Below are 22190 nucleotides of genomic sequence, written 5' to 3' on the forward strand. Positions count from 1 at the left end.
TTTACAGTAGTGTAATGAAAGTAAACTTTTCTTAAAGTTTATTGCTGAATTTTACTGTATCTGCACCGCTCTATTTATGTTGCATACTGTAACAGACACTGACTTACAAAATGATTCCTGTTTCCTAAAAGGAGGTTTTTGTAATAGTGTTTTGAATTGATCTTACTAGTGTTCTCTAGGCAGGAAAATAGTCTGTGTATTTGACAGGTTTGTGTGTCATCCGAGGCCAAAGTTTGAGTCTGACAAATCAGAATGTGTTTTTGACTAAAATGTTTGACTTTGACCCGGAAGTTTGAAGTTTGCACAAGTTGGTGTGTAGTTTTGAGATTGTGTTTATATAGTTGTGAGAAAATGGTGAATTGTTTAATGAATTGTGCGTTGGCAATCAAGAAAAACTGTCAAATGTAATCTAATTCCAGGTACATATGTGTGTGTGTGTCTGTGTATTTACTCACTTTATTAATTTGTTAAGTATTTAAATATTCAATGAGCCATACTTTACAAAATAAAATAAAATAACAAGATCAGTGAGTTAATAGGAATAATATTTTTCACTTATTAGAACGAACTGGATTTATCTGTCCTCTTTATGAGTCACTGTTTTTGTGCAATCATGAATTTGACACACTCCAGTTTATTCGTTGTAATAGGCCATATAATTAAATAGTTACATTTCTGATCATTTATGGCTTTTATTTGTCGAGTTGATACAAAATTATCAGTCCATTACTGTGAGGATGAAAATTATTTAAATAAAAGCATTCATACATCATAATATGTATTAATTACACCTAAGTGTGTGAGAAATAATAAGAAAGAGAACTGATTAAGAGGTGAGGTGAGCTCATCATAGACTAAAGACCCAGGTAAACAATTAATTATTTTTTCTCTGTTTCTTATACCATTATAGTTTTGTATTGTTTGAAGTGTGATCAATGTTTGCATAAGTAGTAGATGTGTTGGGGAAGTAGCACGTAACATTTTAATTATATTTAGCTAAAATTAACTCAATGACTCGAAAATGGAAAACGAAATCTGAAACCTAGTACCACAATACCATTTAAAAAAACAAAACAGGGGGGGGTTGATGAAGTCAAAAGTAGGGCAAAGGGAAAAGTGAATACCAAAGGAAGTCAATTATTTCTCAAACATTGAATGAGCAAGATAACATTTAGATATGATATCCACTTCATTCTTGTGGTTTCATTTTTACAAACAATGTTTCCTTTAGCACAAACAGATCATTGTTGTACTGGACAGTTAAAAATGAGTCATGATGATGCTGAAAAGGTGTAGATCTTGAATAGCGGTGACAAACAACAGTGACTGTGTTTGAACTTTAACAAACATATTTTAAAAATTAAAATAATAAAAAAATAAATTAAAATGTATGTTGTGTTTTTATGATATCAATTTTATTTGGACGACCCACAAGATAAACATTTTATAAAAAATTTGCACTGTAATACAACAATTAAGTATGATGTCAGAGAGACCAGAGTAATATCTCAAAACATAAAATAAATAAATAAAATCCACCAAATGTAATGAATAATGACCGGACATGACATTAAAATACCCCTTGTAATATTTTTGGTGTAGTTGGTGATGATGTTGTTTAGGTAACAGTCATAATTGTTCAGATTTAAAATTAATCTGATAATTTCAGATATACTGACTCTGGTATTTTGAGTATTTCACATGAAGTGTCACACACTGTGTGTTTCTGTAACAGGAAACCGGGCTGAGAGCAACTTACCTAAAAGTAAAAGTATCTGCTCTGTGATACACCCGATTGTAGGTCTACAGTGAACTGCCCAACAGTTTGTGGTTTTCAAAAACCAAAAGGAAAGGTCATGAATGAACATTTCACTGCCTGACACCATTTAGCTGAATCATTTTCCTTTTTACTGCTGTAGGGATGATTCAGCGGAATGGTGAAAAGCAGTGAAAATTGTTTGATGAGCCTTCATTCATTCCTTCACTGTATGGTGCTTTAATGTGGTCTCTCCACTGGAACGAGCTGAAACCTCGGTGTATACACGACTTCACCGCTGCTATTTACTCATCGGAAGAATACGTCAATTGGTTGCTGTGTCCAATTAAATGTAGACCACACACTGCTTACCAAGTGTTAACATAAACCCGCGTGCTACTACAAACACTGTACAGATCTGTACGAAATAATAAGCTGTTGTAAAAAGCTCAAGTTTCGATTCAGAGTTGTCATTATTGTGAGAGCGCCTATCGCTAGCTCAACCAGAAGGAGTTCCCGGGAAAACCCATATATGGTCATATACGTAATATTCCATGTGACCATACGTCATCCTAAAGACTGGCAGCACCATTTCCCGTAAATTGGGAGGGGCGACAACTGGACCGTTCTTGATCACTTATTTATATTCAGGTGCACACTCAAAACCACCAGTCTGACCGAAAAACAGAATTGTATTACACATATAATAAAACATTATTTTTGCATTTATTCTACCTCTGTCAGTAATATGGACATTTTCAGCGTTGACAGCCACTGCTAGACTCCCCCATGTGTATCGTGGTGGATTCTACCGCTTTCCCGCAATAAGGTAAATTTTTAACTTGCTTTTGAATTTCGCGTGAACTGTCAGTGATATAAGTAGGAGGAACCTTTTTTGGGAAAGCAGACCCAGAAAAGTAAGCGGAGCGGCGACACAGAGTTAGTAAGCAGTTTCCTTTGGATTACTGAAGAGTCAACGGCATACATGTACAACTACGGAAACCTGGGCAGAGGAATCGACCGGACCTTCCCAGATAACAGCTCTGGATCAGGCTCGAGCTCTGCGACTCTCGCTACAACCGCCGCCGGCTCAACTCAACAACAACAGGTGCGTGTCTTTATCTCATATCTATTCAAGTCATTTGTGACACTCTTCTGAAAATTCAAGATGAGTATGAGACATGTATGAATAATAATACATGACAGTTACAGTATCACGTTCTAAATTGTTCATTTAAGACCAAAAGTAACATTTTAATCATGAACTTTAGCACATCATTATGCTTTATTGCTCAAAATATAATTTATTTAGAAATTATTTGTAATTCATAAGTCTTAACATACCATTATTTATTTAGAATCTTAAATATAACACATTTTAAATGTTTTCTATGATGAATGACCAAATAAATATACCCAAAACAGAGACCAAAAGTAATAATAATATCAATAATAAAAGATTTAATGATTCAGGTTTTTATATCAGAGTGTTTCTGTAAACACAACAACAATGGGTTTTTGAGTCATAATGATATATAATAAAGTCTCCTCCCTAAATATCTAATGCCACTGCCTTGGTAACTTATGATATATTGTCTGTGTCTCTTGTACTTTGAAGCAGAAATATTCTGTGGCAGGATCCAGTCAGTTTGTGCCCAGTCTCAATGCCGTAACTTCAAACCAGGACCTTCAATGGATGCTTCAGCCCTCCATTCTAGGCACCCCGGGACCATCCAGGGCACTTCGACCATCCTACCCACTGCCGCCAAGAATCCCATCTATGAATCCTCAACTTCCCCAATCACATCTGTCCCGGCCGGGTGTTATTAGAGCAGCTATGGCTGTTGGCAGCTCAACAAGAAATGATGAACATGTAAGTCCAATTTAATAGCTGTCAGTCTATATGTGATGAGGCTGTGATGAGTCACGATGAGAGACTGTGACAGCATGGTTTGTCACTATGTTCACCTGTCATCCTGTCCAGTGGTGGTCTTAGCCAAAACTAAAAACAGCCGTGCGTGTAAATCTAAAGATGAGGCATGCCCTAATCAAAGTGTGCAAGACCCAAAATGAGTAATATCCTGTTGTTTGAAGTGTGTGACTTGGCTTTACGCGTGAATATGTTTGCTGATACATTCAGGGTGTGAATCTCATTTGGGCTTATTTAAGAGTTTGAACTATGTATTCAGCTGTAAATGCTAATTTTGTATGTTAAAAAAAGACTTGCATATACATGTAACCATCTTCTAGTATGCTATTTACAAGACAGCATCAACCCCAGATGAAACCCAGAGATGCTCATTCAATATTAACTCATGAAGTCCTGCCTGACTCATGCCTCCGAGTCTTGAATATAGCAGGGTGAGAGTGAAAGAATGAGACAGGAAATGGGATATCATGTGATTCATTGGAGTATAATATTATGACTCATACTTGAGTCATTAGGGTGTTTGCAGGTGATTCATCAATATAAGGTCAGGAAACTGCATATGATGCCCACAAAAGAAAGAGAGCGTGAAATCAATTCATAATAGAGTAACTAAAGATATGAAAATTGCGACATTGCCTCAAAGTATTTGGTGAATTTGAAATTACATTAAAAATCTCATCCCCTAGATGGCAGTATTTTCACGTTTATCAATTATAAAAAATTGAGTTGACCGATTAGTTTCTGATGGTTCTAAACCCTAGACAGGGTTTTAAAATTATAATGATTTTACATTATAATTTATATTTTTAATTTTATTTAGTACTATAATTATTTGTTTTACATTTTTTACTTTTTAATATTTTATTACAGGTGCGTACAATGTTAAACTACTGCATGAATGTTATATTATATTATATTTGGTTTACTTTCTCACTCCAGCTATCCGCTGAGGAACTTGAGCGGCGTAGAATTAGAAGGGAACGTAACAAAATGGCTGCGGCTAAGTGCAGGAATCGTCGACGCGAACTGACTGACACATTGCAAAATGTAAGTTCGTTTTGCTTAATTTCCATGTTTCCTTTCAATCAAAATGTCTTTGCATTTCTTGGACCCGAATTAAACATTTGAACTCTTTCCTTTCACAGGAAACTGACCAGCTACAGGATGAAAAATCACGTCTGCAGAAGGAAATCGATGAGCTTCAGAAGCAAAAAGAGAAGCTTGAGTTGGTCTTTGAAGCCCATAGACCCATCTGCAAAGTCCAGGACTCGGACTCAGACTCTGACTCCAACAGTGACCTCCCGACGCTGAGTGGAATCAAGATTGAGCCTGCGGACCCTGATCTTCCTGGACCTTCAAGAGAATCAAAGAGTTACTCCAAGCCTAATAAACCAAAGCCCAAAATTACCATCCCACCTCCAGCTTCAGCCTCCACTGCCACCAGCGTACCTCTGGAATCAGAGTCTCTTCATACTCCTATCCTCATCTCCACTCCATCTCTGACCCCTTTTACTGCCAGCCTAGTCTTCAGCTACCCCTCTTCTTCACTGGATACCAGCTCTGCGACTTCATCCCATGCTCTCAATCTCGCCGGCTCTCACGGTACCAGCCAGTCTTCTCAACCTCCTCAGCCGTGTGGCGTCGCTCATCGCCGCAGCAGCAGCAGTGGAGACCAGTCAGATCACTCTCTCAATTCACCAACCATCCTCACCCTTTAATTTCTCATCTGTTGTGTGGGAAAACATGTTTACGACTTCCAAAAGTGTCCTTACTACTACATACAAGCATATATGTTATGCTTTTACCTGTGCATTCTGTTTACCTTTACTAATGGTAATTATCAAGCAACTTAAATGCATTATAAGAATACAGAAGCACAAGTTAAAGGTGATGTGTGTAACGTTTTTGACGTTAAAACACGTTTTCCTATCCCAGCATAGTAAAGAGACCCAACTATGCCATTCGTGGCATGAACCAATAACAGATGGAGTAAGCTTTCAGGAAAAGGTATTTTTGCCATTTCATTTGGTGATGCTAGTGGAGTAGAAATTACACACCTTTAAGCATGTGTAGTGCAAAATGAAATGTATGATCATCCTTCATATGAAGTAGACTGAAATTTTTACAGCACATAAGTATGTAACACTGAAAAGAAAACTGACTGACTTTTAAGCCATAACGTTTGACTAGTGGCATTAATATTAGTATTATTGATTTATAGTAATTTACTTTAACTACATATTTAGTGTATTGGTGACGGTACTGTAGCAGTTAAAAATCTGGCCTGCTAGCAAAATGTTTAGATTTTGCTTTGGGAGTGAAAGCACAGTGGAGATCTAGCACCATTATGCTTTTCAGGAAGGCATGTCAGTTACTTCAGGAAAGCCATTTTTAAGTTAATTTTAATTATGTTATTTATTATTACATTACCAATTTTAGAGATGTTAAGGTCTCAACTGAAATGTTGATTAGAGTTTTTATCGGTTATACTATCTTGTTATGCACATGTTTGTGGATTTACACAATGTAATATCTTATTTTATGTTTTTAATCTTGGTTTTAAGAAATACAGCGTTATAATAACATACAGCGTATGCTGAATAAGCTAGTTTTAAAGAAACTGAAGGGATGCAGCCTACCTGGTTCTTCACATACAATGCCTGCAACACAACACTAAGAAAGTGCACTTCAATGACAGTTCACTGTTACACTGGTTACAAAAATGATATTTTAACTTCACAAAACATTTTAACTGTTACTTTTCTTGACAAGTGCAAATGTGTGTAATTCACAGGCCAGTAGAAGTCAATTATATATACTTTATGCTGTATTGAGTACACTACTATTGCTTGACCACATATAGAGTTGTATTTATTTTTGAAAACAATATTTTTTACTGATGTTGGTTCCTTTAATAAGGAGAAATGTTGCATGCGATTTAACATCTAATAAACAAATACTGAAAATATGTGCTGCTATTGGGAATACAAAACAATGTTTTGTAACATACTAGAGTGCCTTAAAATGAGGACTTCTATTGATTTTTATTCTGTATGAAAAATATCAGTTGAAGATTATATATAGCCCCATTATTAGCTGTAATTTTACTGAAGGGGGTATAGATAAAGTGAATAAATGAAGCAAACGTTTAGCAAGTTATATTATAAAAAGCAAATCTCTCGAAGCACACAGGGTTACAAGGAGGGAGGAAATGAGAGGTTGAGCGCACCGTTTCCTCCTAGGATGTTCTGATGACAGAAATGTTCAGTGACTCATAAACACATTTGCCAGTTGTTAAACGTCTTCCTATAAGAGTGTTGATCTTTAATTGTATGAAAAAATAAAGCTCTGCTCAGGATAAACTTTTTTCTCGTGTGTCTATTTATGGGAAAAATTCCCATGGTGAGAAACATGCAAGCATATGAGAATATGTATGAAAAGATCCTTATCACTTCATAGCCTGTGGTTACAAAAAGATGGAAAATACCTGGAAAACAACAAATGACGAACAGCCTTGAGGAAGAAAAAATAATAATAAAGTGAAAGAACACGTAAGTTAAAAGAGGCCAAGACATCTTGAATATGCAGAGAACAAATTAAATCAACATGGCGACCCTATTTCTTCCACACTGTGCCCTCTGTTATCGCTCTGAGTCACTTAGAGAAGACATGAGAACATATGATTAAGATAATGAAGAGATAGTTTGTACTGAATGAACTAGCGAGCACATGTTCTGCTGAAAGGACCTCTGTATGCAAGTCACAGTGAAAGTATTACTGTTCTGGCTGTGTAAACAGCATGCCAAAAATAAACCAGTGAAACATCAATAAATTAGGGCCTGAGCTACAGCATGACTAAGATGACTGGGAAATTTTCATCCATGTTATTTAGAAGTCCTTTCTGAGCTGTAATATATACTTTAACCCTAAAGCCTGACATATGAAATGATTGTCGGAAATTTTTTATTTTTTTCTAATGGAACAGTTTATTGAACATTTAGAAAAAATTTTTTTTTAAAGTATTATCAGCTACCAAAAATATGTTCAAAAATATTTTTTCTATCATTCTCATTAAGTTATGAAAACATTTTCTAAATGTTCTCTGAATGTTAAACTATTCTAAAAACATTTCTTCTTGGTTATACAAATATTAAGGGTAAATTTCATTTTATTATTTTGCAAACATTAGTTTTGAATGAAGAAACTATAAAAATAGCAGTAACATTTAAAAGACGTTGGACAAATGAAAAAACAAAACTAAAATGTTTCAGAAGAAATACGTTCCATTAACAATGTTTTTTTTTTGTTTGTTTGTTTGTTTTTGACAACATTATTAAAAGAACCGATAACTTTGAATGAATAGTCGATTAACATTACAGGAAGAATATCTCCATAACTTTAAGAGAACTTTTAACCAGAATGTTAGCCAAAGTTCTTAGAATGTTCCCAGTTAGCTGGGATATTGAGTATTATATTTTATAAATCAGGGTTTAATGGCATATAGTTTGATATATGGAGAATATAGTGCTCACATCCGAGGAGGGGAAAAAAACACCTGTTTTATTCAGAGCAAAAATATGCAATTTTGTTAAGTTAATGATATTTATATGGGCAAACAGATGAAATTCTAAAAAAACATTAAATATTTCACAGCAGAAAGACACATGTACCCTGATCTGAAGGGGGATGCTTTTAGAATTAAACTAAAAGGCCGTGCTAAAAACAATTAACTATCAACATATATATATATATATATATACTGTAAATATATATATTAGATTTTAGTGCTGCGTGGCAACAATTAATCATGATTAATCTAATCTAAAATAAAAGTTTATGTTTATATGATATATGTGCATACTGTGTATATTTATATATGTCTACACATATATTATGAACACAAAAACTTTTATTTTGGATGCTGGGGTAAATACAACCCAGCGCTGGGTAAAATTTGGACAAACCCAGCGATTGGGTTGTTTTGACTCAGCGGTTGGGTTACTGCCCAGAAGGTTGGGTTAAACATTTAACCCAACTGTTGGTTGAAAACAATCCAATCGCTGGGTTTGTCCATATTTTACTCAGTGCTGGGCTGTATTTAACCCAGCATTTTTTTAGAGTGTAGTTTGAGCGACGAATGGAGCTTAAGCATAGTTCAGGCAGACCACGGCGTGCCTGCAGCATCAGTTGACCCTCAGCTGATCGTTACTCCTCCCACTACAATTAATAAGATATATAAGTTCATCTATATTCACATACATTTGTCCAAATTATGTACCGTATTACTCTGCTAGAATATACAACTGTTGCTATATATAAAATATCTGGCAATTGCTTAGGCTTCCAGGGGGTTCAAACTTGGATAGCTCAGAATCTGAACCCTTCAGAGCAAAGCCTGCCGCCAAATATAAAGGTCAGGACCTCAACAATAATCTTACTCAAACAGAGTGGTACTGACTGAATTATATATATATATATATGCAGAGTGAAAGCATGAGGAAAAAAGACAAGAACAGAACATGGTGTGTCAGTCAAGTGTATTTAAAGCTATCTCACTCACAATGAGCATAGCCTGAAACAAAGCAAATGCTAACCAATCAGAGAGCTGGGTCTTGAAGCTATAAAACTGCAGTTATTGAAATAATACTGATCATATATTTGGATTTAAAACATGTACAACAGAACGATCCTACGTAGGAGGGTCTTGTAGTATGCAGCAAATACAACAAAAATGACTATAATAATAACAATGTCTAGCACAATAATTTTAAAACTACATGTCAATGTTTTCCCCTCCAAACATCAGTGTCAATTCAGTGTGTATTATTAATTAAAGTCTTGTCAAAGCAACAACTGAACACAAAAAGCTTTGTACAGTACAGCCGTGTAGTTAAAGTGGGGTTAATGCAAAAGATAGTTCATTTTGGATTCAGTGCAGAGCACAGCAACATAGTTCAGTGGAGCGCACCTCACTACATCTAGTGAATTATACTGTCCAGCTCAAAACAAACAAGAAAAAACCCAAAAACAATCTCATATTGTAAAAACATGGTCTAGTAACGTGCATTTCCAGTGAATCATGCTTGGGCCTCCGTGATGTAGCCATATTACGTCAAAAAATCTGATCTGCTTACAATGGAGGCTTTGCTTTCCACAATCCTTTGATACTACCATTTCCTCTCCATTGCTGAAAAAGATTCAGTGCTTTTTGTAAATGATATTAAACAGATCACTACATAGTATATGGCTCTAATCAGTAAAAATGTGAATCTCTAAAGATTCAAGATTCATTGCAGCCCTGTCATAGTGCATCGTAGGAGAAACATCAGCCTGTGAACAGATCAGTGCACAGTAAAACCTGGTACAAGTTAGCAGTATGGTTAGTTTCTCCCAATGTTGTTTAAAATGTCAACCCCAAAACTATTTTTTTTGCCCCTATCTACAATCCCTGTAAGAGATGAGAGGAATCATTCCTGCAACACTTGTAAAATCATACATTCAAATAATGCTACTAATACAATGAATAGGCCTGATATACTGAGCTTTTGGAACATGGTGGATGGTTTCTAGAAAGTTCAAGCCATCTTAGACCAATTGGTCATCTTGGTCAAAATAGTTTGCAACTAGCTTAGACCAGGTAAAAACCAGTCACCGTCTTCCAAAAACAAACCATCTTAAAAGGAACGTAAGTCAAAAATGATTTATTCATGTTCATTGCAAACATGTATGACTTTCTTCTGCAGAACACAAAAGAAAATATTCTGAAAAATGCCTTTTTGTCCATACCAGTGATTCCCCAATTATTTTTTTGCCATGCAGCTGAACAACTCTGACCTAAAATAGTTAATACTTTAATAATTTAACAGCTAATTCACGTGATGTTCAAAGGTTCTCTGTCATGCAGGGAAACAAATAAATATATGTGACCCTGGACCACAAAACCAGTCATAAGTAGCACGGGTATATTTGCAGCAATAACCAAAAATACATTGTTTGGGTTAAAATGACTGACCAAAGATCATTAGGTTATTAAGTAAAGATATTTTGTAAATTTCCTACCGTAAATATATAAAAACTTTACTTTTGATTAGTAACATGCATTGCTAAGAACTTAATTTGGACAACTTTAAAGGCGATTTTCTCAATATTTTGATTTTTTTGCACCCTCAGATTCCAGATTTTCAAATAGTTGCATCTCAACCAAATATTGTCCTGTCATAACAAAATATTTACCCTTATAACTGATTTTTATATTTTATATATATATATATATTTGCCAGAATGTGTTATTTAGTTTTACTTTTGACAGTTTTTATTTTAAATGTATTCATTTCAATTTTACATTTTTATTTTCTAATTAATTATTAGCTTGTCATCCACTCACAAACTCCTTGCAGTTCCCTTAAAACCCCCCAGGCGTTTGCAAACCCGTTTGCAAATCACTAGTCCTCATGATAAAAGTCAATAGGGTCCAATTCTGCTTTAGACACCACTGACTTTTACTGTATGGATAAAAACAGTTCTTCAAAATAAAAAATTCTTCAACACACCTTCTTTTGTATTCCACAGAAGAAAGTCATACAGGTTTGAAACGACATCAGGGGGAGTAAATATGACAAAACTTTCATTTCTGTGTGAAATGTGCCTTTACGCTGGATAGCAGGAGGACTGATTTTGAAAGGAAAGGCTGTCACTTTAAAGCTTAAAAATAATTCTGTTTTGCCTGGCACCCAATAATTTCCCTCAAGTGTTAAAGGTCTGCCAACTATAAAATGTTAATCAATGAAATATAGAGAAACTGTATTTATGGCATCAAAAGGCCATGAAAAAACTAGCCTACTTTAGAAGTCTTGGTCTATTTCCACCGAAATAGCTGAGATGTCATTGTCAGAAAATGTAAACTACTTTAGTAGACATAAAAAGTCTGTCTCAGCATCAAGAGAGAAGGGTAAAGTAATATGGCTCTGCTCCTCTCCTTCAGTCTTCTGGCGAACACACCAAGTGCAGCTGGTCTGGACTGCCAAGACTCCCGGTGCTGGAGCTCCCGTCGCCCACGTCCCGGGCCACCATACACGGTATGTTGAGATCCGTGGAGCCGCCCGGGCTGGAATCACTCCTACTCACGCACTCTTCCTCGAGCACCAAACAAAGTTCCTTCAGATCCAGGTTCTCCTTCACCAGACCATCCTGCATCCGCTCTAGGTCGGCGAGCTTCTTGAGGTATCCGCCGAGGTCTTCTCGCATCACTTTAGCAGCGTGATGGCCGAATAGTTGCCACTCACGGGCCAGCTTCTTCACTTTCAGACGGTCATCGTCCAGAAAGCAGCACAAATCCCGCAGTTCCTGGTTCTCCTCTTGCAGCCTCTGGTTGATGACTTTGAGTTCCCTGATTTCAAGCAGATGTCCCTGCAGTTGTTTATTGACCTCCTTGATTAATCGACCGCGCTGTATGAGAGCAGACATCTTTTCCGATTCTTCTTTGCGGAGTCGACTAACCAGCTCTTCCTTAGAACAAGACAGCAAGTCTTCATCGGACATCTTTGACAGCTCTCGGTTCAGTATTTCACTGTCGCCCCCATATCGTGCACAAATTCACCGTCAATTGTTATAACAGCGGTTAAAGCATAAAATGACTCTTACAAGGCACATGAGATGTCTGTCACTGTAAATGGATCACAACATTCCTCATCCAGGCACGAAGAAAACACTCCATTTCCTCTTCGCTCTGCTATTTATAATCTATAATAAGGAGAAAACACACAATTCTTATATGCAAACTGGCATTTTTGTCATATTTAATTATTAAAATATCAAGCACGTCCCGATTGTAACACACTAAACAGGCCTACCTCTCTCCTCTGTGCTTTAAATCGTAATTGGCAGCATTTATTTCTCAGTATTTAGCTTCTGGGAATCACTGAAGCACAATCGCGTTTGTTCCTGCTCCTCGGGTTGGGATGAGAGGTCAAATTAATCCCAGTGGAGCATCTCTTCTCTTCTGTATTAGCAGGGATCACAATGTCCGCATCCGTCTCTCTCCGCCCTAAAGCTTTTCCAGTGAACAACCACGAAGCGTGTCTTAAATAGGCAAAAACATCCAATCGCTTGCGTTCGCATAAAACGCGTTGTGAATATGAAAAATCAATAAATAAGAGACGAAATGTAGGACAGGCTGGTTATACTAGTGCCGCATGCGATTGGTCGGTTTTACAAAGAAACAATGTCGGATAATCCGATTGAACGACGCTGAAATGCTATGTTTGCGTCCTTCGTGATGATTCCTGAGGAATTCGTTGATGTTCCTTGAGATTACAGTGTTTCCTTTGGCGATGGTGGTGTTGGTTTGGGAGGCAGTGATGTCTTCCCCCATCTCCTGCTCTCCTCCCCTCCCTTCTTCACCCCCTCCCCTCTTCCCTTACCGTAAAGATCTGTACTGTATCCTGGATAGTGAGTGAGATCCTCTCTCACAGCTGTTTCTAATGTCTAAAGCTCACCATAAAACACTGAAGATACATATCAAAGGTTATTATTACAGGTTTATGTTGAAATATATCTCTAGATGAGGTCTTCACACTGCTGGGATGAGACACACGGGACACACACAAAACTAACGGAAAGGATGACAAAAGCTTTTTCTCTACTTTAAGCCGAGGTATTTAGCCACATCCTTCCGCCCTGCTCTCCAGCACAATTGAGGACAAAACAATGTGGGGTGTTAACCAGGGCCTGGGGTGAGAGGGGGGTTGCTGGAGCGAGAATGGAAACAGGCCACAGTTTCGGATAAACGAGAGGGAGTGGTGAACAACGGCATGCAACACAATAGGGGAGAGGTGCAGAATTGAAAATATACTCATGCCCTTTGGTGGATTCAATGAGAGTTAATTGGATTTTTTTTTAAAGTTATGTTGGCTAAACTGCTGCAGGGGATTAAACATTTAACATTATTGCAATGAAATATCCTAATAATCTGGTAATGATGGCATGAGCATACACTTAAATACGAATAAAACAAATTGTAATTGTATAGAATGCCTTTGTCAGTCTAATCTTCTTGGAAATGTAAGAAAATACTTAATTGTAAACACACCTGACAGCGTCATGATTGAGTCTTTAAAAAAGCTTCTATGCCTTTACTATTTCTTAATCTCTCCCTGTTTTATAGTTTACTATTATAGATGATTTTTGGAACTTTGTATTGTTAACACTTCTCATGTTATTGCCTCAAGATGAATCGCTTGTTGTAATCTGCTAAATGAATAAATCTAAATGTGATATTTTTCAAGATTTGGAGCCAGCAGAGGACCTCTTGAACAATTGAATCATCAAATGCATCAAGTCCACTTAGGATATTTAGAAAATGCATGTATTGTTGCATATCTTGTAATTGTGTAAAACTGTAATGTATGGTAAAACAACTAGGTGTAATATATATTAAAACGTTACAATTTAGCATATAAAATCTTGTGTTATTTACTAACACATCAATGTACAAGTCTAAAAAAATAAAAGTGAAAGTATGTGAAAAGTAAGTATAGTTTAGTTAATTTGACACTTCCTACCCAGATGGTTTCGTAACATGACAGTATGCCAAGGCAGGGACGTTTCCTCCTAAATGGCTCAAGGACAAAGTACTAATAGGGCAGGATTGTGATGTCATTAACTTCTCAGTTTCTAGGTTAACTCTACTTGGAATTAAACATGTGACAACCTGCTTTCACAAAGAGGCTACAGCCATCACCATGGATTCTTCTGAAATTCCATTTGTAATTGAATCAAAAACTGTATTAATAGTCATTTAACACTAGAATTATCCACAATCTCACTTTACAGCTGATGTAACTATTCATGTTTTTTGAATTTGAAAGTTTAAGCATTCCTATTTTTATTGTATCAAAGTCACAAACAGCACTAGTATATAACAAGGCCTATAAGACATAGGTTTAGTTGATTGTGGGCTCAGTATTAAACCTATTAGATGAATTAAAATAAAGTAAAATATTATAAATTAAAAACAATCTTATAATGTATATTGTTACATTATATATTATATCATACACTACTATAGATTAAAATATCACAATGTTCTAAAAAATATTAGTGGGATTTATTTTAAAAAATAGTGCTGTTTCATGCCAATGGTATGACTAAAGATTCAGATAATTGTCAAAACATTAATTAACAGTGTTGGGGAAAGTTACTTATAAAAGTATATTGCGTTACTCCCTAAAAAAGTAACTAATTACGCTACTTAGCTACTTTATATGGAAAGTAATGCGTTGCGTTACTTTTGCGTTACTTTTTAAATATGAGCAGGGCTTGATTGTTTGTTTTTAATATAAGAAGTTCTATTTATAGCAAATGTAAAAGCCCTTTCACACCAAAAAGTGTAACAAACCTCAGGTTGTTAGTTCATCTAAAGTCATTTTTGCTTATTAATATGGTTGAACTGGATCATCAAAAGTCAGCAGCAAAGACATTGGTTAATAAAATGGGATTAGATACATTTGTGTTGTTTAACATATTTAATTATTGCAGGTTTGCGTCATACCCTGAGTTTGCATTTCACTGTTTTAAATCATTTTGATGAATACTAAATCTGTTTTTTGTGAGTGGGATGAATTAATGCACATTCACATTTAGTCTAGAACTACAGTAACATGTTCACACAGTGCACTGTCAGTCAATAAATGGGCAAAAATAACTTTTTTGAAAAAGTAACTGATATTTTCTTGTAAATTAAAACGTAATGCGTTACTTTACTAGTTACTTGTAAAAGTAATATTATTATACTTGTAATGCGTTACCCCCAATATACAGTTGTGATGAGACCCGAGCACTCGAAACTACAGTTTCATACGGTCACGTGAAAGTGACGTAATATGAATGCGACGCACACCCGGAAGTAATCACGACAGTGTGCTGTTGCTATGGATGTAAAGTAGTCGCTGAGATTGGTAAATATTTACGTGATGGTTGCCACTTACCCGTCTAATAATCTTTAAACAGCGTGCACGCTTACATATGAGATAAGCTTATGTTTTGACGAGTAAATGTATAAGTTACAAAACCAAGAGCTAATGTTGTGACATCTGAATGCGATTAAAAACTCGCTTGTGTCTGGTAAGTCCGCGTAGTATTTTTTGAAAAGACATGGTAATGCTACATTACCATGTAGCATGTCTGTGGTGTGCTAAATTTAGTTAAATAGTTAATGAGTAGTTAATGGCCGTAGCTTTATTTGTGTGTAAGGAATAGCTACTGTCTGTCAGTCTTGTAATTGACTTTAGTGTCAAAGATTGAGACTCTTTATGCAAGTTTATTCTTGCAACTCACTAAGTAACGTTAAATGTTACAGTCATCTGTTTAGTATTAACTAACCATGGCCATGTGATTTTGCACAGTTTATATAGTGCCGATGTAAAGATGTCTGTGGAACTGGATGTATTTGTTGGAAACACCACCATTATGGACAAAGAGGTGTACCAACTATGGCTGAATGGATATACAGGTAGAGTATTATTCATGAGACCATAAGCGTTGTCATATCTGTTTAGGAAGTTAATAATATATTTGTGAATGTGGTCGTCCTCATAGTGAATGATGCAGTGAAGGTGCGGATAGATGGAGGTGTAATGGAAGAGTGTGAGGCGAGTGCAGAAGTGCTGCTCAGTGACACCATGGACCAGTACAGAACTTTCCAGATGTGCGAGAGACTTTTGCATCACCCAGCTAAACTAGCCAATCAGCTACTATTACAGATACCACCAGACAGACAAGCCATGCTCATTGAAAGGTATGCATTGGTTCGTGTCTTGCCAATTTATTTTGTTTTGGTCATTATTTAATTTAAAAAATGTATTTGCTTTTTTTTATTTCTAGGTATTATGCTTTTGATGATTCGTTTGTTCGAGAGGTCCTGGGTAAGAAGCTCTCCAAAGGAACCAAAAAAGACCTTGATGATGTTAGTACAAAGACAGGCATTACGTTGAAGAGCTGCAGAAGACAGGTGAGCTGAATGACTCCATTTATGTGTTTACACTTTAAATATGGTTCTTGGTTCTATTGGTCCAAAAAAGAAAATTCTACATTTTGTCCTGGTTAACTTAGTGTTTATACTGTCAACACCATGCCTAAAGATACAAAACAAAAGGCATGAGGATACAGGCACAACCTGGACAGCTTTTATTACATATTTTGCGAACTTACTGAACATCCAAAACCATGTGCTGGGCTACATGCACTTGTTGAATATGTGTACATGTGGTGGTATTTTTAACAGCTCAAAAATAGCTTATAAAATGTGTAAAGGAGTCAAAACAGATTTACAAATTATTTGCTGCACACATGGAGATCTGCTGCAGAAAGTGGTTCAGATGTCTGTACTGAACTGTAACAGGCTTGAGCATTCTGTCTTTTTAGGGTCGCATCTTGTGACATAACTTCCTGATTTTGATTCGTTTAGATGTCTTTGGTCCATTTTGTGTTCATATATCAGTCAAATCGCACTAAAGTTAGTTTGGAAGCACTTGTTTGTATCAAGGTTTGGTTCACTGCATTCATACTTTCTCAAATGAACCGCACTAACAGAGCAATCTCACCAGCATACAGTTTAATCAAACCAAACCTGCCAAGTACAAACACACCACAAGATTATAAACTGCTCATTTGGTTGCTAAGATTCATTATTGGATACTTTTCCAAGACCCTTTTGGAAATGAAATGATTGTATCCATCTCCTTATATAGTTTGACAACTTCAAGCGAGTGTTCAAAGTGGTGGAAGAACTCAAAGGCCCCCTGGTGGAAAACATACGGCAACACTTTCTGCTACCTGATCAATTAGCCAGGTGAGAAAGTCTTTTTCTTTTAAAACCTTTTTAATTAATCCAGAATGCTGGTAGAATTGAGCTCAGAAAATGAGGAACCAAACAACAACAACAAAAAAGGAATGGCTATTACATTATACTCATCCATTTTTACAGTTGTATATTCATTAAAATTGTGAGAATGCAAGTTCCCATGAACAGTTGCTTCAGTGTTGATTTAGTGCGTTTTCACCTTCTCTTGCTAAATGATCCTGCCAATTCCTCCTCCAGAGACTATGCTGCAATAGTGTTCTTTGCCAATAATCGTTTTGAGACGGGGAAGAAAAAGTTGCAGTATCTAACCTTCCAGGACTTTGCCTTCTGTGCTGGGCAGCTCATCAACAACTGGACTCTAGGAGCTGTGGGTAAGATCAGTTACACTGCCATCTGCAATGCTTGAAATTGGTCAATTGTGGCATTAAATGGTCAAATATGGTCTTATAATGGCCACTAAACTATATGACCGTTATGCCAGGCAGCCCATTCCCTACACTTAGATTGCTTATGTCTCTTGTACCACTCAGGTTATTTTTAAAGTGTTTTATGCCATAATATTATATGCAATATTTCTATTATATATGATATTTCTATTATAATAATGAATAAAAATGTATAATAATCTTTAAAAACAATATTTATAAAATCTATCTATCTATCTATCTATCTATCTATCTATCTATCTAGATACACAGTCAGTTATAATTATCAGAATGGTAACAGTAATAATTATATACCAATTATTTATATGCTTATTTAAGTAGCTGTATATGAAGTGAGATAATATACAATCAGCAAATAAAATACTTTAAAAAAGAATACTTATAATATTTATTCATTATAATTAATGCATAACATTATAATATATACATTATAATTATTAATAATTAAATATCTGTTTATTTTTGAAGCAGCCATATATTAAGTATGAGGACATACAATCAACTGGTCATTGTTGTAAAATAATCCCCTATAGAGTGATACATTAATGTCTTAATGTTCAGAATTAATTTGACATCTGCATGTTCTTGAGCATGTAGTCTGAGGTTATTAATGGACACTGTCAGTCTGACCAATTGTGTGGTTTAGAAAAATACTGACATAGAAGAAAAGATATCCTTTTATGTCTTTGTCTGCTCTCTCTAAATTCTCCATTTCTCTCCCTTAGATAACATGACGGAGGACATGGATGTAGATCTGGATAAGGAATTCCTCCAAGACCTCAAAGACCTCAAAATTCTAATCACAGACAAGGATCTTTTAGACCAACACAAAAGGTGTGTGTGAGCGAGTGATTTGGACAGGGAGAAGAGCGATACGGGTCTGAGGAGGGCCGTTGTAAATGTCCTAATGTTGCATGCTTACTCTCTCTGTCCATCTGAATAATGAAACCTCTCATCCACTCAGTTTAGTGTGCACTGCTCTGCGGGGTAAAACCAATGTCTTCAATGAGATGGAAGCCAATTTTAAGGTAAGAGGGTTTATATTCTTGTGAAATTAATGTTTTTCTACATGTTTCTTGATTTCTAAATATCTCCTGCTGTAGAATCTTTCAAGGGGCCTTGTTAATATCGCTGCCAAATTAATCAACGCAAAAGATGTCCGTGATTTCTTCATTGACCTTGTTGAAAAGGTAACTTTTTAGTTTAATAAAAGCATCTATCAGATCTGATGTGCTCCCAAGTTTTCACAAAGCATTAATTCTTTGTTCTCTTCACAGTTTATTGAACCTTGTCGATCAGACAAATGGACATCAATAGATGTGAACCTCTACCTTACTCATTATACTAACTCAGCACATATCCTTGACACCTTCAAGTAAGTCTCACTGTGTTTGTTGTACAGTATGTACAGTAATTATATATATATTTTTAATTGTTTAAAGGAAATTCTCTTTGCAACCAGTGGGGGTCACTGTATCCTTTGCACATTGTTTTATCTGTAGTCACCTTTGTTTCCTGTCCAGTCATTTATGTGCTTTAACCACTGTGGAATATGGTTTTCTGTTTATACAAAGAAAATCACAACACTCCGAATCATTTGGAAAATATGTATTTATCTCAAACTTCACAATTTTTTTACGTTTTTAATAGAAGTCTCTAATGCTCCCCAAAACCTGCATTTATTCAATCAAAAATACAGTAAAAACAATAACATTGTGAACTATCATTACAATGTAAAATGACTGTTTTCGTTTTAAATATATTTTCATTCATTGAAATTGTTCTAATTTGCAGATTTGAAACATTTCTTATTATCAGCGTTGAAAACAGTTGTGCTGCTTAATATCTTTTAAGAAACATATATTTTTTTCAGGATTTTTTGATGAATAGAAAGTTCAAAAGACCATCATTTATTTTTTATTAAGCCTTTACTGTAACTTTTGATCAGTTTAATGCATCCTTGCTGAATAAAAGCATTTCTAAAAAAACAAAACAAAAAAAATCAAAGCATCAAAAGTAAACATTTCAAATGTACATGTATTCACAAACTGACCATTTATAAGCTGAATAAAATGAACACATTTTTAAACCTCTCTCTTTTTTTCTCAGGCACCATGCTGTCTGGACCAGGTACATGGGAGTTATCAAAAGTTGCATCCTTAGAATGTATCACGACTAAAGAAGAATCTCCATTTTTGCCTTTTCTCTCCCTTAATGATAACTCATCTGCATGCAGCAGTCATGCATCTGATGATTATTTGGCCTGATGTTTAATTTTTCCCAGTTTATCATCTACTTTCTTTAATCCTTTCCCAAATATATCCCCCTACCAGCTGTCCATCTCTTCACCTCCCTCTCCCTCTATCCCTGCTTCATTCTTTCACCCCATGGCCTCCAGAACTGTATGACTTGTAAATAAACACAGCATGATTTCCTCAGACACTGTCTGCATTGTGTTTTCATTAACTCTGCTTTGTGGGTTTTCCCATTTATCAAACCCACTGAAAAAAAACCAGTATATTTGGTAATGATGGAGGTTCAGAACAAGATTATGCACTGATCATACTTGTTTTGACTGACATAATTTGGGGGTCTTAATGGCAAATAACGTGCTAACAGTCCAAAGGATGTTGTGGCTTACATGTGCGTCTTTATGGCCCATATACTCCTGACCCCTCTGGCTTGAGACTAGGGTAAGTGGGTGCATGATGGGTGTGAGGTCTGTGTGTGGGCCCACTGGGGGCCGGGAAAGCAGTAGGGGGCCACAATTTGTCAGGCCTTGGTGGCACAGTGTATGTGTGTGTTTTTACAATAATAGTATGTAATGACAGCTGTCAGGCCTACCACATTACTCTAGAGGTGTTTTGGTACATGAGTAATGGCAAACAGATTTGTTTGCCCTTTTGTCATTTGCAGAGCAAAACGATGTTTATTTCTTTGTATAATTTGATGAAGCTTGAATGTGATGCCTCTAACATCAGGAATGCGCAACTGATTTTGTGACTTAACACAACTGAGTTAGGTATGATGTATAATAATTTGTTTATTATACATGGTGTATGAAAGGCCTCAATTAAGCAAAAGCATATGTCACTGACATGTTTTTATAAATATAAAAACTATATTAACATACTATTCTTATGACTACTGCCAAAATAAAAGGTATGTTAGCTGCTATTCTGAATTCAGTATTACACTCTTAAAAATAAAGGTTGCAAAATGGGGTTTTGAAGTCATGCCATAGAAGAACGATTTTTGGGTTCCATAAAAAATGCTTCACTGTTTTTGAAAGAACCATTTTTTTCTTAGTGTGAAGATCATATTAATAATCTAAAGAAACGTTTACCACTGTAAAGAACCTTTAGTGATTCCATGGATGTTAAAGGTACTTCATGGAAGCATCAATGCCAATAAAGAACCTTTTTTTTCTTAAGAGTGCAGAGAAAAAAAAACAAGACGCATTCATGATGCATTAATTTTTTTTGTAGTTCTTCCAATGATTGTCGTTATTTTGTCAATTTGAGATACTTGGTTCACTAAATCTGTTTGCCAGTAATCTTGTGAAGGCAACTACAGATTTCTTGTTTAGCAAATTTCAATTAGTAACAAGAAATTATATATGGTTTTATGGTTTATGTATTTGTTTCTGAAAGAACAGTCACCTTACAAAGCAAACATATCTGCAATTAAGTTTTAAAAAGTTGATACACAACTGCATGATGACACAAACTTGACATACAAGCTTCAAAAACGGTGATAGTGAACAAATGTGATGTTATGAGCTATTTTACAACACAACACAACTAACAGTAATGAAAAAACAGTTTAAAGTCAGCAAAGCAATAATCCTTTAACAGCAGCAGCAATATTGCTCACTTTGAAATTCTTAGTCCAGACTTTGGCTAGTTGAAACAACATTTGGAGGAATTCTGTTGAACCAAAAATGGTTTTTAATGTTGTAGTTACAAGTAACTTACATTTCTTTGGTACTTGTGACTCAAAAGCTCCCATAAACTGGAAAATGTGTGGTGTATTATGTGTGGACAAAAGTCGGTGTAATGCAGTAATTAATATGTAAATTTCATACATGTATATCTGCTAAAAGTGAATTGTCAACAATGACAAGTACTTCAGCATACAGATAGACCCAAACTCCAATTTCTAATTCATGCTCTATTGTTTGAGCATGTAAAGTGCATC

General features: G+C 35.7%; 3 protein-coding genes across 6 annotated transcripts; 2 read left to right on the plus strand and 1 right to left on the minus strand.

Annotated features, from left to right (window-relative positions):
* The first annotated feature begins 2381 nt into the window (after nucleotides 1-2381).
* LOC306883123 (fos-related antigen 1-like) lies at nucleotides 2382-7045 on the plus strand. 2 transcript variants are annotated; one of them, XM_079438224.1, is made up of 4 exons: nucleotides 2382-2864; nucleotides 3375-3629; nucleotides 4626-4733; nucleotides 4832-7045. In XM_079438224.1, exons 1-4 carry the CDS (start codon nucleotides 2742-2744, stop codon nucleotides 5402-5404), a joined length of 1059 nt encoding a protein of 352 aa, XP_079294350.1. In that variant the 5' UTR covers nucleotides 2382-2741; the 3' UTR covers nucleotides 5405-7045. The 2 variants fall into 2 exon arrangements, with proteins under 2 accessions (XP_079294350.1, XP_079294351.1); XM_079438225.1 differs by having other exon boundaries at nucleotides 2729-2864; nucleotides 3378-3629; nucleotides 4832-7039.
* A 2162-nt stretch (nucleotides 7046-9207) lies between these two features.
* Nucleotides 9208-13088, minus strand: LOC306883119 (coiled-coil domain-containing protein 85B-like). The gene is made up of 2 exons (XM_079438220.1): nucleotides 12536-13088; nucleotides 9208-12425 (listed from the first exon to the last, which is right to left on the minus strand). Exon 2 carries the CDS (start codon nucleotides 12222-12224, stop codon nucleotides 11664-11666), a length of 561 nt encoding a protein of 186 aa, XP_079294346.1. The 5' UTR covers nucleotides 12225-12425; nucleotides 12536-13088; the 3' UTR covers nucleotides 9208-11663.
* Nucleotides 13089-15578: 2490 nt separating this feature from the next.
* LOC306883080 (acidic fibroblast growth factor intracellular-binding protein B-like) lies at nucleotides 15579-21172 on the plus strand. Of its 3 annotated transcripts, none has more exons than XM_079438163.1 (11): nucleotides 15579-15640; nucleotides 16088-16194; nucleotides 16281-16479; nucleotides 16566-16692; nucleotides 17432-17532; nucleotides 17782-17915; nucleotides 18716-18824; nucleotides 18955-19018; nucleotides 19094-19180; nucleotides 19268-19365; nucleotides 20100-21172. In XM_079438163.1, the coding sequence occupies exons 2-11, from the start codon at nucleotides 16110-16112 to the stop codon at nucleotides 20167-20169; spliced, it is 1074 nt and encodes a 357-aa protein (XP_079294289.1). In that variant the 5' UTR covers nucleotides 15579-15640; nucleotides 16088-16109; the 3' UTR covers nucleotides 20170-21172. The 3 variants fall into 3 exon arrangements, with proteins under 3 accessions (XP_079294289.1, XP_079294291.1, XP_079294290.1); XM_079438165.1 differs by having other exon boundaries at nucleotides 16097-16194; nucleotides 20100-20429; XM_079438164.1 differs by having other exon boundaries at nucleotides 15581-15806; nucleotides 20100-21166.
* Nucleotides 21173-22190: the final 1018 nt, after the last annotated feature.

Source organism: Barbus barbus (genome assembly GCF_936440315.1).
Source record: "Barbus barbus genome assembly, chromosome: 17".
Lineage (NCBI taxonomy): Eukaryota > Metazoa > Chordata > Actinopteri > Cypriniformes > Cyprinidae > Barbus > Barbus barbus.